Genomic DNA, 16498 nt, shown 5'->3' with positions numbered 1-16498 from the left:
TTTCTCTCCTAGTTTGGACCACAGGACTCCACACATTTATGTTTTGATTCTGCCACTTTTATTCAGTATAGATGTCTTCATGTTAGCATACATGATTACATTGTAGCAGAGTAGCTAAAGCTCGGACTGTTTCAACTGTTTCATTTACTCCCAGGTTTAAAACGTATTATTTTAACATATGCACAAATGTCAACTTTGTTCTGGGAACAGCTAGCTAGCAAGTAAGATGTAGTGTTAAATTAAGTTTATCCCTAACAAAAATACAATATTTAATACAGAGAAAGTTCGTCCCCCTTTATTTCAAACACCTTATGTCTTTTTTCTTTAAGAAGAGCATATTTCGACTTATATTAAAACTCCCTTTTTTGTGCTTATACAGACCCTGTTTTTTTATCTATGCCCCATAGATATCTGCAGTATATGAATGGGATTAGTTACTTCTGACGGTCTCACTAAACAGTAACCACTGCCATCAGTGTGTGATTGAGTAGTTGTGACATGAAGGAAAGGGGGTTTGAGTAGTTTGAAGACTAGAAAAGAGCTTCAAGCCAAAGTCCATTTACCATATTTCTGTGCTGAAGCCCTTTTTCTTTTCATGTTTGTTTCTGTTATGCCCAGCAGAGTGAGCTGCAGTCTAAGCTACAGCACAATGTAATGCTTCTGAACATTGTCTTAACAGAACATGTTTTGAAAGGCTAAGACTTAGTTCATGGTTCAAAGGAAAAACAACTTAAATATTCATAGGGTAGACAGGAAATGAACGCAGTATTTGAATGTTCTTTTAGTCAAAACAGAAAAGCTAATATTTTCTGTAGAAGTTTCATAATGCAACCTAAATTATATGAAAGGGATTGTAATGTTGGGTCAGAACATTAGGGGGAGCTCTTCCTTTCTATACATGTAGATTTTTAAACATCCATTCGAAATGTGCTGGTGTCGGAGCTCCCTCTGCAATTAAATGATTTCAAAACAAAAACACAGATGTGTTGTGCGGTTTACATGATTTAATGTGAAGAACAACGTTGGAGACGTAACATACATTGACACACATAAAGGTAATTATTTCATCTTCTTTTATCATAAGAGACAAAACAATCCCAGATAGATTTCATACAAAAAAGAGGATAATAAGTGCTTCTATTGATATCAATGGTGGTTGATTACCTTAAATGCGAACTGAAATAAGTTTCCACACAAGGAACACAGACAAACATATTCTGGCATGGTTCTTCAGTGAACTTGTTGTCCGCTATCTACAGCTGATTAATTGGCAATGCGTATGTATTTTTGCATTTTCATGGTCTGATATTATTTTCATCAAGTTGCATAAAAAAAATGTAGAAATGTAAAACAAGTTGGCAGCAGCGATGAAGCAGGATAGCAGAACAACCAAAGCGGTCAGCAGCAGCATTACCTGGACTTGGTTCTTGTAGATTCCTAAAATGGAAAGTTCATTCTTTTTTCTTTTTTTTGTAGCTATTTTCAAATGTAACAACGTAATGAGTTAGTTTACATCAATCTTACCACCATCAAATGGCCGTTTTTTGCTCTGTAGACCATGGACTCCTGACCACTCTTGAAATCCACAAACCCCTCTCTGCCGGGCTGGATGTCAAAACGTATGCTGCAATATCACACACAAAACAGCAAGTTACAACCCAACCCAATTAACTTATTTTGAATATAAATCTGTTCATTGGAGATTGTGTACCTGCCCTGGACCACTTTAATGCAGTTCTGCTTGTTGGCAATAACATTCATCTTGGTCAGGGCCTCAAACAGGTACTCACACTGCAGCACCAGATCCCCCTGTACGAATACATTGTGTCAGTCCTTCAGTTGTTCAAAGGGTAATTATATGGAAGGTAATAGCATGGTACTTATAGCTTCTAATATCTTAAATGTAGCTCCTAAGATATTAAAGGGGATGTATTGTGAAAATCCACGGCTATAGTGTTTTTGAACATTTATTTGGATAACCTGAGTGTCTATTGACCCACATTATTCACCCAAATTTGAAATAAATCCATCCATTCCCCTGTTTGTGGTCTGCCTTAGTCTTACCACACAGAAAAAATGCTTTGTTTAAAATTTTCTCAGTTTGTGACATCACGAGTTGGATTCTGGTAAGAAGATATCCTCCCCTCCCCTGGTATCTCAACCCATGGACTCCACCTTTAGCCTCGAGCAAAACCTCTGCACAGGTCCACCTTTTTTATTCTCTCTACAGAGGAGTGATGTGTACTGGGAAAACTCAGGGGGGTCTCATTGTATTTAAAGAGACACACACACCAAAACGGAGTGTTCTGAGAGAGCAGGTTTCTACAGGGTCACAAACCTCCTCTGGTGATTAATTCATGTTATATTTGGACCAAAGAACAGCACAGATATTTCATTTAGAGCACAGGGGACTGTTTGAAAAAGGGGGGAAATATGTCCCCTTTCAATGAACCAACTTAGAAATGTATTGACTCATTAAATTAATGTTTGAGTTCTGATTTGAGGCCAGCTTAAACATCACTGAGAATTTATGAACAAAGTCCTTATCCACTAAATCTTAGTGGTGGATGAAGATTGAGCTTGATCCAAATGAAATTGTAGAAGAAGCCTTTCAGAGAAGAGGTGAAATATCTTCAAGATCTTTCAACAAGTCCTGGTGCCTTTGGGTCAAGCTTTGAATAAACTAAAGTAGTTATTTGATTATATTGTCTATGCAACTTTATGAACAACATTAATTAAGTATTTGAAAGTCAATTTTTAGGCGGTTTAACGACTTTCTTGTTTTGAACACATTTTTTAGTCCAGTTTGTGATTTAGAATGATAATATGTTTTAATTTGTTGTACTCAAGCTGCAAGAATTTTTGTGATGAAAAGAGCGTCAGATATCCAATAGTCTGTTGATACCTTCTGTTTGATGTCATCAAATGTGACATGAAGGATCAGGAAGTTGTCACTCAGGTTGCTGACAGACACACCTATAAGACATAAACAGTCTCCTTTAGAACTGAAATTACACATGTATCTCGAGGCAAGCTTGAACCTCTCCTTACATGTATCTCGTCTGATTTGTCACCTTTCAGAGAGCTGTAATCAATCCGCTGCTTGATTTTGGTCTCCTCCACCAGGTAAGCCGCTTCCTGAGTGAAGATGAGTTGCCGCACACGAGGCCTGAACCCATTTCTGTCGTACTTCACCACTGGCACGCTGTACTGTGGGAGAAACACTCGCACAAGGTCAGAGTGGATAAACAAAAAAACAGCAAAGATGTAAAAAGGAATCTAGTTTACCCTGATGTGCTCATGCCGAATCATCTGAAGCACTTTGATGCTTATGTCCTCTGGACCTTGGAGAAACAGAAAAGCATTCAGAATCCATGACAGAGCTTAACACAATCTAATAAATGGTACTGTTCTGTTTTATTGTGCTTTAGCTCTGATATAATTGTCATAACATTTTAGTTATTTGACTTCGAAAAATACTGGTTATAAAAAATAAATAATAAAAATGTAAACATTTTCTTTTTTTTCTAACACTGCAGATTCAACCCAACCTGACACTTTTTGCTTTTAAATATTGCCCTTGTAAACTGTTTTTTATTTATTTATGATATCTTCAACACTGTACTTATCTAATGTTGTTTTTGCTTAATTGTTTTTAATCAAAATTTGCTAACAAAAAATACTTGAAACCCCCTTCAATGTCTTTGGAGGGCAGTTCCCACTTTCAGTATGCCATAAAAGGTCCTACAGATATCCCTTCTCCCCCCTGGGAAATGATCTGCACAGTGAAAGTATCTGGTTGTATTTATCAGGGATTTAAAGGGAACAAGTGGTCTTACTGAAGATGTGGTGGTCTCAAAAAATCATGCATCAAAAATGTTTCCTTGGTAATAAAGAGTGTCTTGTACTTGAAGTATCTTCAAAGAAAATAGTAAAACTCTATATTCTCTTACCTATCCTGGTGTCCAGAAATGGTCTGCACACACTGAGGGGGTAGTTTTCTTTCTTTCCTTTAAACATGGAGCTTGTCTGTTCTTTCAACAGAAGCTGGGAAAAAGTATACAAAATGATAAAGTCGTTCTTTTTCTGGGACGGAATTCTTTCCCAGAGATTTTTTCATTTAAACAGAAGAATGGATTTATTGTGATAGCATATTTTAAGGCTCCTTCCTTTGTGTGTTTAAGACTGTATTAAAGAATGTTGACTGTACCTGTTGTTTCCTCTGTGCAGTGATTCCTCGTGTGTACTTCCTCACCATTTGGCGAACATAGAGCTTCTTCAAAAGCTGGGAGGCCTAGAAAAAGACGACAACTTTTTTTTTGTTGTCGTTGTTTTTAATTTTTTGGGGCTTTTTAAGCGTTTATTTTAGAGATAGGACAGCAGGTAGTGTTAGCAACCAGTGAGAGAGTGGGGAATGATGTGTGGGAAAGTATACACAGGTGGGACCCCGTCTGGCCATTAACACCCCAACAACAGCAGATGTTTGATGATGGATATTAAAACTACAGCTACAACTATGAACCAGTTGCTGTTCAAAAATGTATGACCTACCTCCCGCATTATAGGCGGAGGGGTGAGCCAACAGTCTTTCTCCAAGACTGTTTTGGGAAGGTTTTCCCTCAGCCGTATGAGGTAGTTCTGTCTCACATACGCCAGGTACTCACTGTTGTCATTACAGGAGGGCTCATTTCTGGTCATGAAACCTTTAATGAACCTGCAAAAAAATCAATAGACAGAAAACTCAAAACAAAGTCTTTATTTGACTGTGTTACTGTTAGTCTCAACTTCAGATAGACTTCATAGTGTTTACTTACTTCTTAATGACTTTGACAGCCCACGCCCTCTTTTCCTTCTCCTTTCTAGCCATCAGCCCTCTCCAGCAGGTCTCAATCTTTGTGGCTGTTTGGATAAGACACATTAGACTAAAGACGAACTAAACAAATGCTCAAATTTAGCCAATTTAACACATTTTAGTCCAAATCTGTGTGTGTGTGTGTGGGGGGGGGGGGGGGGGGGGGGGGGGACAACTCACCAGCCTCTTTCTGTTTCAGAAAGTCTCCTTTCACCCTGTAGCCTTTGTACTTGGCCTGAATCCTTGTCGCTGCATCAACCACAATTGAAGTTCAACCTCAGAAGTGTTATGATGGTTAATGTAGCACTTACGCTTAATATGCAGTTTAACATCTCACCTAGCTTGTGTTTGCAGACCTGAAATGCATCTTCAGTTGCGAACAGAGTTCTTGGGTGTCGGATAAAGATTTTTGTCCTTGCCAGAATAAGACAAACAGTGACAAGTGCGTAATGCATTCAATATTAGCCAGCACCTATGAACAGCATGGTGTGATCCTCTGCCTACCTGCCCATCTTGTACTCATCGGATTCGTAGCCCAGGTGTTTGATCAGGCACTGCACACCCTCTGCTGCTGTGCCTTTCCAGTTGGGCCAAGTGTCTGGACACAAGGGCTTGTACCTGAGCAAAGAGATAACGAGCCGAATTAAGGAGGGATAAAGAGCAGGAATGTGTGTTGAAAAACGTGACAACATGCACGAGTATGTGGACTTTGGGTGAAAATAAAGTATTGGTAGAGTGCTGAGGGACCTCTGAAGAAAGATTTCATATTTGCGTCGGTAAGCAAATCCAGCTCGCCTGACCCTCAGGTGCTCCATCAGCCCCAGGTACTTCATCTGATGTCTTATCAATACATCATCAAAGCGTCCTGAAAGCAACACAATAGATTAATTTAGATAGTTCAGAGGTCGAAACTGACTGATCTCATTTGTATGTGCTGGATAAAAGTAAGCACAGCATACAGTAAAGGCTTGTGTAGCCCACAAAAGTCTTTTAAAAATGGGGGATCTCTGGTACACAAGAACTCACCTGGTTGTTTAGCTTCATTGGGTTTGATGCAGCGGACATACCAGGCCTCTTTGGACAGCAAAATCTCAGTCAAGCCCACAAGGCTGCTCTTAAACTGAGTCACCACCTGAGGAGTCATGGGAAAACAGCAGGTATAAAAAAGTTGTGCTTAATAATATAACTTCTCTTAGAAATTAGTGAGTCACTGGATGTTGTCCTCTGAATCTTATCTTACAGTTTCAGGCCTCTTCTTGCTGTCAGGTTCAGTAGAAGGAAAACAGTGTTTGATAACAGTGTTCTTGGACTGACGCATGACCTGAAGGAGAACAGAAGAACTATTCAGATTTAGGTCAATAATATTTTGCAAGTGTTTTTGCTCTTTTTCATGCATTTATTTTCTTTGTGTGTGTGTGTGTGTGTGTGTGTGTGTGTGTGTGTGTGTGTGTGTGTGTGTGTGTGTGTGTGTGTGTGTGTGTCTGTGTGTTTGTAGCAGTGGAGGATATTAAAAGGTTGTAATAAGATGGAGTATTTTGTTTATGCAACACAATGAATCAAATACATCACAGAAAAACAAAGTTACCTCTTTCCCATTTCGATACAAGAGATCATTGTTTTTGTCCAAGAACCCTAAAAGTTAAAAGATTAGAACCTTAAAAAATAGTCAGATATGCTGTTTTTAAAAAAAGAAAAAGACATTCTTTAAATTTATTTGATCTCTTACCAACAACACAGTATGTGACTTCACCAGCGTAGTGCAAGAGACGGAAGTCTCCTCTCTCCAGTGTTTTCCTCGTCTTTTGGTCTGCAAGTTTATGTCTGCAGGAAGGAGTGTTTTAGGACTACTGGTATTAATTTATGTGTTATGTGATATGGCACTCATGTTGTTGGCTAATGTTCATTAGCTAGTGTAATAAGAATGCATTTTCTGTCGCGCAAAAGTGTAAAGCTCACGTCACAAAATGAGGGTGACCGCCAATCTTGTCCTCCATCTTCTCCAGAAGGGTGAGGTCTGTGGCTTCACCAGGACGTAAACATTCCTCATCCTGCGCCACAAGAAAAACACCAATCAGCAATGCTTTGGTTTTGTTTGGAAGTTTATTGTCTTTTGTATATCCTCTTTACCAACAAAGAGATGATTCCTCTGTGTTTCTCCTCCACAAGATCACAGATTATCTTGTTGTTGAAGTATGGCACCGGTTCCCACTGTGATGAATATAACACATTAGTAACATTATGAGACACAAAGAATTAGGAAAATGTATATAAGATAAAAGCATATTTACCTCAATCCCTTCCATTTCGTACTCCTCCTGTTCTGACTTGAGGGTCAGCTGAATGAAAAGCTGCTGCAGCTTCTCGTTGCAGTAGTTGATACAGAACTGCTCAAAGCTAAAATAAATAATTGGTGCTGTAACTATTGCAATCTTGATTTAATAGTTTTGTTGTTGAAGAATAGCTCGTGTGAAAGATCTCACCTGTTCACATTGAAGACTTCAAACCCATAGATGTCCAGCAGACCAATTACTGTTTTCCGAGAGGAATCCTACGGACAAGACACACAGACATTATTATCTTCTCTTTACCTTTGTCAAAACTCATTGATGAAACTGAATGAGAATAAACTCAGCCAAAAACAAATCTGGTTCAAGAATTTGACATTTCCAGTCTCACAAATAGTCCTACATCTATTTCAGGCGTACTGAAATCTTGTTGTTGTTTTCCCAATTCTTTCATCTCACCATGTTAGCTAAAGATTCATTGATCTTGTTGACCAGCCAGTTGAAAGTGCGACCATAGATGGCTTTGGCAAGAGCATCCCTGGCATATACTGCATGGTCCACAGAGAAGGGACTAAAAACCTTTAACATAAGAATAATAACTATTAAACACAAACCATTTGACAACACTTGATACTTTAAATCAAACAAAAAAAAAAAGTCACCTCTTCTGATTTGGCTTCAATCTTCCTGTGGGTTAAACCCTGTTGTAACACCTGAGCAGGAATCCCGAGCAACTGCACAGCGAAAGCGGAAAAAAGAACGCAAAACATTTTCTTTTGCCCAATCAGAGAGTTTACACAGCGATTAATAAAATGATTTGTTTGTTTCAGGCTCACCTTTGACACCCAGTGCATCTCCTGGTTGTTGTTGAGAGAAGCGTATCCTCGAGCGTCTGCAGCAAACTTGATATTACCCAGATGGAGCACACTAGCAATTATTCCAAAGAGGTTCTGTATACAAAGAAATAAACTACATATATGATACGGTTTAATTGAGTTTTAGCTTTAACGTGTCATGTTTCACTGCACAGCCTCACCTCAATATCACTCTCACTGAACTCTATGATGGAGAGGGCTTTCCGCACCGTCTTCCAGTCACTTTTATCATTAATAGAGCTCACTTTGGGGCAATCACCCTGCAGGAAACAAAACAGTGTCTGAGAGACTGTTGCTGAACCAGATAAATGAAGTGTTGTTTGTTTTCCCCTCCCGCAGACCTGCACAAGATAGCTGTAGTTCTTGCAGTTCCTCTCCAGACCAAGCCACCGGAGCAGATCTTCCTCTCCCCCCTCCACCAACTGATAGAAGATGTGGAAGTTTCTCTCTCCGTGATTCTGATGCACCACGCGGGACTTCTCCAGGAGATAACTCAGGATGTGCCCACCTACTGCACCACCCTGCAGGGGGAAAGGTAAATGTTAAACCCTTGCTCTATTACCTTGAAATTGTAATTTGCAATGTAATTTCATTTAATTGAGTTTATTTACTCCACCTGATGGTCGAACTGGATGTCCATGTATTTCCCAAAGCGACTTGAGTTGTCATTCTTCAGGGTTTTGGCATTTCCAAAAGCCTGGAAGAAATATATATGTACAGTATATTGTTGTGATATTTTCTACTGAATAAGAAGTCTTTGACGTCAGAAGCATCCATGTCACTGACCTCTAACACTGGGTTGGACAGAAGCAGTCTGTCTCGGACGTTGTTCAGAAGTTTAGTACTTGGGCAGCTGACAGCGTAGAATTGGAGGATTTTCTTGGAGGCCTCGGTCTTGCCGGCGCCGCTCTCCCCTGAGATCAGGATGAAGTGGTTGTTGAACTCAGACTGCATTGTGCGGAAAACGTTGTCTGCCAGAGCATATCTAAAAGGACAGAAATGATGCTTTTTTTGACACCAGAACACGGAAGTAAACTTTTAAACCTATTTTAAGAGAACAAGTAAAATGAAGAAAGCTAGAGGGAGACCTATCCGTCGGATATAAATGTTATGGGTCATGGTTTGCTCCTTAACCGCCATGAAGGCCTCCAAGATACCGTGCATTTATAATCTATTAACTCTCTTGTCATGTTGTAATCTTTTGTCTTTTTGCCTTCTGCTCTTATGATTCAACGATAAAGTGAATCAGTCTCTACAAATGGTTTTTACCAAACTGCACTCACAATGGCAATACACATTTTAAGCAGGAAAATGTTTACAGGGTTGGGGTTGTGACTTTTGAGTCATAAAACTAGCACTTAACAGACATTATAGCACAGGATGACTTGTCAATGGAAAGGTGAAACTCGTTGCAGTTTAACCTGTAGGTTTGAATACATTTGTATTTGTATTCTGATGGAAATCTATCTAGTTCTAGTGAAGATATTTCACACAGAATAAAACTGTAAACCTCATGTTGGCGATAGAGAAAGAGTCAGGAGATAGAAAGGTAAGTAGGATTTATTAATTGGAAGACATGAACAGCTTTAGAAATCGAATAACCTTCCCTCTAATTGTTGTACGTATTTCAGTTTGGACCAAAGTGATGTATCATTTATCAAGAAAAGAAAGAGCCGACTCTAAATACTAACTGTGTGCAATGTAAAATTATAATAAGTGCAAAATAAATAACATCTTACATATGAGGTGGCAGCTCAAAGAAGTTTACACCCATGTAGGTGTCCATCTGCTTCTTGCTGTAGATATTTAATTCTTTATACGGGTTGACCGACACCAACAGAGTCCCAATGTAGGTCTGCAGAGAAACACAAAGAAAGGACATAATGATTTGCAACCTTTTCCGAATTGGTTGATGATACTGAAGAAAGTTTTTTCTCAGACACTAAATCACATTAAAATTGTGCTGCCGGCAAAGAGTTGTCCAAGTATCACTGTGCTGATTTGTTATTTTGTTCCTCTTATCAAACACAATAAGTTTGGATAATCGCATTTCATGACCCTACGGACATTAATGACCTTTAGATTGCTCAGTCTGCAAATGGAAAGAACAAGAGCTGCTGTTTCAGCAACACACAAAGTCAGATTCGGCGGGAGTCAACGCAGCATGAGGACCTTCTGGGGTCAAACGTTCTGGGGCCTGCGCCGTTTAATCAGAGCGAGAGAAAAGAGCTAGGTTGTCAGATATTTTGTCACACAGGAAGACTCACATAAATGAGGTTCTCGTGGAAGCGTTTCCTCAGGTTGTCCAGGAAGGCACTCTCACTCATATAAGCGTCAAGGAGAACAAAATCCTGGATACCCACGCGATCCCGAGCTGTCAGGGAGGCCTCCATGTTCCTCAGGATCTTGTTACAGCGCTCATCAAGGCTCTGCAACAGAAACACATCATCACAAAACTAGTTAACATGATAGACTATATATAATTACTGACGTTATGAAACTTGTATTTGAATCTGATAAATCTACAGATATCACATTATTTCCCAAGTTCCTATTCCTTCTTTCATTGGGTATATTTCCTGCCTCGTCATCATTTATGTCCTGTTTTCCTCAAAAGTTATCTGTATGCCACTGCTCAAGAACACATACACCCACGACTGACAGTCATGGACAACCAACCTGGGATTTATTGACTCACATCCTGCCTGTTTTGTCTCTAAATCTGTGACCTCCAGTCTGAGCCATAAGTGGCCTTGGCTGCATCCTCAATGCTCATGATGAATCTAAATTGAGCTGCTGCTATCTAATCTGCTTCTGTGTTCTGTAAAGAGCCATCAGTCTTGTTGATCGTGAGGGCAGAACGGACACAAAAGACTCCACCTAGACTTGACGCTCCATAAATTCTTATTTAATACAAGATGAAGCCATAACTGAGCCTAGTTTTTAATTAAGGGATGGAAAGGAGAATCAATTACAAGCCTCATAACATGTATAAACACCAGATGAAATAATCTGCAAACACAATGCACTTTAATTATGGTGCCCTGAAAGAGCCATGCACTTCTGTGCTTCAGTAGTTTGGCTCTCATCACTGCCAAGTTGACCCGTCAGTCACCACATCGGGATAACCGACACTCACGGATCACGCTCCAGGAAAACGAGCTGCTGCTCTACTGACCCAGCTGGCATTTACAACAAAATCTAAAAACTAATCGTCTCCCAAAATCATTCAATTGTTCGATAGAGTTTTGCAAGAAATAATGCAGAAAGTTACCTACCCTGAAGGTGCCTGAGGTGTGAGTGTCTCTGTAACCTTTCTGGACTGAACATCTGGTTTTATTGAAGGGGAAAGGACAGCAGTGTGACAGGAAACCCTGATAGATTACATTCTGTACTTCCTTCGATAGGAAACCATCAATAATGTTGCGAGTTTGCAGCATAGGAAGCAAATCTTTGTCTAAAAATGTAATTGTGAAGGGGGGTGAGAGGGATATGTTGTTGCCTGACCACACCCAGCTGCTTGCCTGACTGTGTTTACTCGTTTTTTTTTTTTTTTTTATGAATTCCAATCAACACAACAATCCCTATGTTTTTGAAGAATATATAAATAAGATTCACGACCAGATGTGATGCAATATATTTCAAATGTAATCTAAAATCAACTTGATCAGAACACTTCTACAATGTACATTTAGAATGCTTGAATACCACCTCTTTAATATTGTGTTTTCATTTGTTTTCAACAGCACTATACACAGCATAGCATAAGTATATTACAACAATACTGAGCCTTTTTAAAACATGTATTTCAATGCTTAAGATGTACCTCAAGGGCTGACTGAAGACAGTTACCTCAATAATATAACAATAAACATCTTTTTTTCTTTTTTCTAATTTCATGACTGAAGTGGTTCCAAACTTTTAAAGTTGTTTTATGGTCATTTTATAAAGTGTTCTCATTCTGAGTCTGTCTGTAAACAATACACATGGCATTTTTGATCAATGGCCTTTGTAGAAAAAAGCTTTTCACGTCCTCATCAAAACCAAACAAACCAAACTGAACACACCTGTATGTGGTTTGTAACTGTGTGAGAAGACTGGAAGCATTGCATTGCATGCAGGACAGAGTGTGTCATTTAAAGGAACTTTGGATTTGTGTTGATTTTACTGCCTCCTCTGGACAAAACCGTTGTAGATTTGTAGATTTAGATAAGTTACTCTTTTTAAATGTTTGCTTTAAAAAAAAGTCTGTTTCTTCAGGTTACTGGAAATAGTTTTGCCAGACACCCACTCCTCTGTAGCATTTTTAGCCATTGTGAATAACCACAGAAAAATAAATGATCATCTCCTGGTGGTCTTATTTGCTTTTGTAGGCCTGATTAGTCAAACTGATGTTACGGGTTAACAAGTTGTTTAAGTAAACATGTGAACAGACAACCAGTAGCCTAAGGTGTGTAAGTAACTTCGACAAATTCAAAATGGAAAACTGTCATAAACATCCAATTTTGATGTCAGCGGAACAGGAAAGTCTATCTGACCAGGAGACCATCATCTGAGAGGGGGCTCCATTGTCCCTGTCTATCCAGCATGGTGCTGGATCCTGTTACGCAGCCACAAAGTGGCTGTTAGGCTCCTGAAAGAGATAGCACTCCTCATGGGCCATTGACTGACACCACACATCGCCCAGGGCAACACACATTTAGGGGGCTGCAGGTGTGTAGAAACCGGACTATCACAGGCTTCTATAACACACCAGTCAAGTACAGTAACTCCTCTGTTGCTAATGTTTTACACAAGAATGTAATGTGTTTTATTGTTTGGCTGAATGTTTGTACTGGATGTTTGTTGAAGAAAATACTAATGTTACTTCTGGGCAGTATAAAACTTTTTGCTTTAATTTAAAAACAATTTAAAAAAATTACACTTGCAGTCAGTAAAAGCTAATTAACTAGCACTCAAATATTGACGCTGCTGGAAAGCCATCATTGTGATTGTTTTAGTTTCTTTTGGTTATTTGTTGTTGTTTTTTGCGAGTATTTTACTGAGCAACATTTGTTCTCTCTTCAGTCTGTTTTTACCCATCTTACAGTATCATATTTCTGTTTGTGAGTACTTTGTTGTTATCTTAGAAGTCCTGAGGGAATATTAAGCGGCTAAATGCTACAGAATCAAGGTTAAATAGAGCTGAGGCAGAACAATGAAGCTGAAACACCAAAACAATATGCTGAAGAATATAAAATGCCGCATAAATGGAAAGTGAAACCGTAGTCAAACGATTCCCTTTTTACACTAAGTTATCCCTGTTACATTACAGTTATCATTTTGTCAATATCAAACCATTGCTTCATTACATTTGTATCTGAGGTTGTAGCATAGCTAAGTGCAGTGCACCCTGGGATAGTCCTCCAGTGTAAGAAAGACCTTAAAGCAGACAGCTAGGCACGCCTATTATCCATGTCTGGAAATTAATTATTTGGGCCACAGAGAGTAGAAAGTAATTGTAAGAGGCTTTACCCACTCAAAAATGGCTTCTAAATATGATTAAAAAACTGCAGCAAAGACACACAAGCCATGAGCATGTAGTTACCTCCTTCACTTCCAAAGCCTGGTGCGTCATGATGTAACCAGTCTGATGTGATGAATCCAAAATAGTTTTTAGTCCTCAGGTTTAGTATTCAGACAGACACGGTTTAGTTTCTGATGAGTCCTCCCATAGTGTAGCCTCTGTTGTTCAGTACAGATAATCTACTTTCAGCCCTGTCTCTTCTGCTGCTTAGGTATGCGTCTGTCCTTGATTGATATACTGATTCGGAGCAGGCCTGGTACCAGGGCCAGAGACAGGAGGAGGAGCGTGACCCTCCTGCTTACTGCTGGGCTGGTTTCCCTACATTGTAGGTAATGAGACGGTAATGAGCTACCTGGCTCAGGAAGCACGGGGCTGCTTAAACATTCATGGAGCCCAGGCAGCAAATGTTCATTCAGCGAGTGTTGAACAGATGTGTTTAAGAAGAGTGTGTGTATGTGTACAGGTATGTAATACTAGGATGAAGTAATTCTATCTTCTCAGAGACCCGTCCTCACCCTCCTCCAACTAAATTACAGCACAGGTATTGGATTACTGATCTTTGATTAGACAGGTATATTTCAAACTAATTAACCGCTCAGTAGAACTACAACCAATGGAACCAAAGATAAACAAAAAATATTCAAATTATATGTTGTATTATTGAAACAGTTTTTTTCCCAGTAATTATTACCCAATCAGCGTAACAATAAAGTAATTTAAAGTTTTTGCTTAATTTAATATACTCAAATTGAACAGAGTTGTTGGTAGGAGAAGAGATAAAGGCAAAGTTCCCCTTATATTCCCCAAATATCTATAATACATTTGAACTAATTTACATGGACATCCTCTAAAGAATCATTGCACTGTGGTAATTTTATTTACTAGCTTTCTTGTGGCGCAACAGGCTCATTTGTAATAGGCCTGTGGGCAGCGTAACGTTGCCCTCTTATCCTGTCTCATTACATTTTAATATCGTGCTTCCTGTAAGCATCAACAAAGACGTCTTACGTTTCTGCCTATAGATTGGCTCAAACAAGCTACAGTATGACATAAGAGAGCATGCATGGAAAAATTTACATAATTTAATCCATTATGCATATTAAAATGTTCAATTCATTGAGTAGGCCTCCACTGCTCTCCCAATAAACATATAACTAAACACAAACACGTGTACACTAGTGCTAATGCAAATCCTTTGTGTTGGACATGTAGATGACAGTTTTTTTTTCACGACCAGGATTCCTGATGAGTGTTACATTTGTCAGCTAAAAAAAAAAGCAGGATGAGATTTCTTCCATCAGCTTTGTCCACAGGGGGCACCAAAGTTAGACACAAACCGAAAGTTCTAGCAGGATCTATAACCGGATAGCAAGTATTTCTGGAATTCAAAATTAAACCTAACAAATGAGCACTAACCACCTTTGTTAATATTGTGCCTATTCGATGTCTGAGCAAGAGATACAAAAAGCAACAATTTATTTGCTTGTGAGCAGAAACATGAAGACATTAGACTAGCATCTGGTATATGTTAGTGTCTACTTTAGTTTCATGCACAACTTCCCTCCTGAAATAAGATGGGTGGTGTCTTAGTAAAATACATTTAATTCTTCTTGCCACACACCGTAATGTTAGAACTGCCATAAAAAAAGAACACACACCTTAAATTCTCAACATCTCCATAAGACCTCGCTACCACCTTTAACATCTTGCTTGTAACAATTTGAGAACTGATAGGACCCTTAACTTATTCTAGATTAACCATTTCTTGGAAAAAATATTCACTGGCCCACTGGGTCTCCAAACCACTAAACGTTTAACTTATCCTTTATTTATGTGAGCAAACAGATTGCTGTCAACAGGTCACGAAAAGGCCAAAACAAGCTGCGAGGATATCTGTTTCAAGAGTGGAGCATCCAGTGAAAACATCACACTATAATTAAAGTGCAGCACCACAAAACAATCTGACGATAACTAACTGCAAGCAGGATCTGTCTTTCATGTAGGAAAATAAATAACCTTTAAGGATTCTTATAGTTAGACAATCTGTTTTGAAGATATCAAATCTTACCTCTGAGTTCATGTTTTTAAAGCTCTGCTGATGTTCTCTGTTGTTCCTGTTTGAGCAGCTGACGAGTATGTGAGGACAGAGAGATGTGATGAGTATTCAACCCTGTATTTCACCTGTATTTATGGCTGTCTCCTACCGCAATACAGCAGCCTCAGCATGTCCTCATAGTGTCCTACTTATATTTTCAGGTTGGCCTTATTTACTCGCTGCAATGAAAAGGACAGAGAGCTTTCAACATTTACAGACTAATATCTGATTTAAGAAAAGAAGATTGATTTTGATTTCTAAAATGACCTGTCTCAAAGTAATATTTGTTTAATTTTAAAAACCTGTCCATGTAAGATTTACTTTAAGCTCTCTTTTGACCTTTTCTCACTGGAACCTAAACTCCAGAAACAGCTTTGTTTGAGAATAATCAAAGAAATAAGGGGGCCAATGATGTAAAAAAAAAAAATCCTCTGGAAAGGACAATCACAAAATGTGATTTTGGTGTTTGTGTATAAAAACCAACCTCACAAAAGAGCCCTCTGGATACACAACCAACCCCTTAGCAAGGAAACACAAGACTACAGCACAGCCTGCTGTCGGCGACACCACATGGCAGTTAGTGAGCTATTGAAACATTGTGCTGTAGCTTAAAGCTGAATCTGATCTCACACTTGAAATTTCACGTCTGTGAAATATATCATATTTCCACTCTTAGATTCAGTTTTTTAGTACCTTTCAGTCTAACCTGTTGTTAGACTTACTGTAAGAACCACACCTAGATAATTAAATAAGCTCAGAGAATTAAATTAGTGGATGAGACAATAATAAAGACTAATGTTTCTCTGTTTCTTTGTTTGTAATTTA

The 16498-nt window shown here is 38.9% G+C and overlaps 1 protein-coding gene across 3 annotated transcripts; it reads right to left on the bottom strand.

The window, feature by feature from the left end:
* Positions 1-984: 984 nt before the first annotated feature.
* On the bottom strand, positions 985-13832 carry myo1hb (myosin IHb). Of its 3 annotated transcripts, none has more exons than XM_079364694.1 (33): positions 13600-13832; positions 11291-11342; positions 10280-10441; positions 9752-9867; positions 8799-8997; positions 8629-8709; positions 8354-8533; positions 8174-8272; positions 7974-8087; positions 7800-7871; positions 7597-7716; positions 7333-7400; positions 7141-7246; positions 6980-7060; positions 6809-6900; positions 6579-6673; positions 6438-6484; positions 6093-6173; positions 5879-5984; positions 5600-5717; positions 5357-5470; positions 5190-5266; positions 5033-5101; positions 4815-4899; positions 4552-4714; positions 4211-4294; positions 3954-4047; positions 3289-3344; positions 3075-3210; positions 2906-2976; positions 1712-1809; positions 1525-1624; positions 985-1437 (listed from the first exon to the last, which is right to left on the bottom strand). In XM_079364694.1, the coding sequence occupies exons 3-33, from the start codon at positions 10403-10405 to the stop codon at positions 1411-1413; spliced, it is 3075 nt and encodes a 1024-aa protein (XP_079220820.1). In that variant the 5' UTR covers positions 10406-10441; positions 11291-11342; positions 13600-13832; the 3' UTR covers positions 985-1410. The 3 variants fall into 3 exon arrangements, with proteins under 3 accessions (XP_079220820.1, XP_079220821.1, XP_079220819.1); XM_079364695.1 differs by lacking the exon at positions 13600-13832 and adding an exon at positions 13527-13567; XM_079364693.1 differs by lacking the exon at positions 11291-11342.
* Between the last annotated feature and the right edge of the window lie 2666 nt (positions 13833-16498).

Source organism: Symphodus melops, assembly GCF_947650265.1.
Source record: "Symphodus melops genome assembly, chromosome: 16".
NCBI lineage: Eukaryota > Metazoa > Chordata > Actinopteri > Labriformes > Labridae > Symphodus > Symphodus melops.
Note: the sequence above shows the minus strand (reverse complement) of the source record. Positions and strands in the feature narration are given on the sequence as shown.

Excerpts from the sequence above, each read along its gene's own strand:
- myo1hb (XM_079364693.1), bottom strand. The coding sequence starts at position 13,629 with ATGACGCACCAGGCTTTGGAAGTGAAGGAG. Across the intron at positions 8,998-9,751 it reads TTTGAGCTGCCACCTCATAT|ATATGCTCTGGCAGACAACG; the intron begins GTAAGATGTTAT and ends CTGTCCTTTTAG. Across the intron at positions 3,345-3,953 it reads ATTTCTGGACACCAGGATAG|GTCCAGAGGACATAAGCATC; the intron begins GTAAGAGAATAT and ends TGTTTCTCCAAG.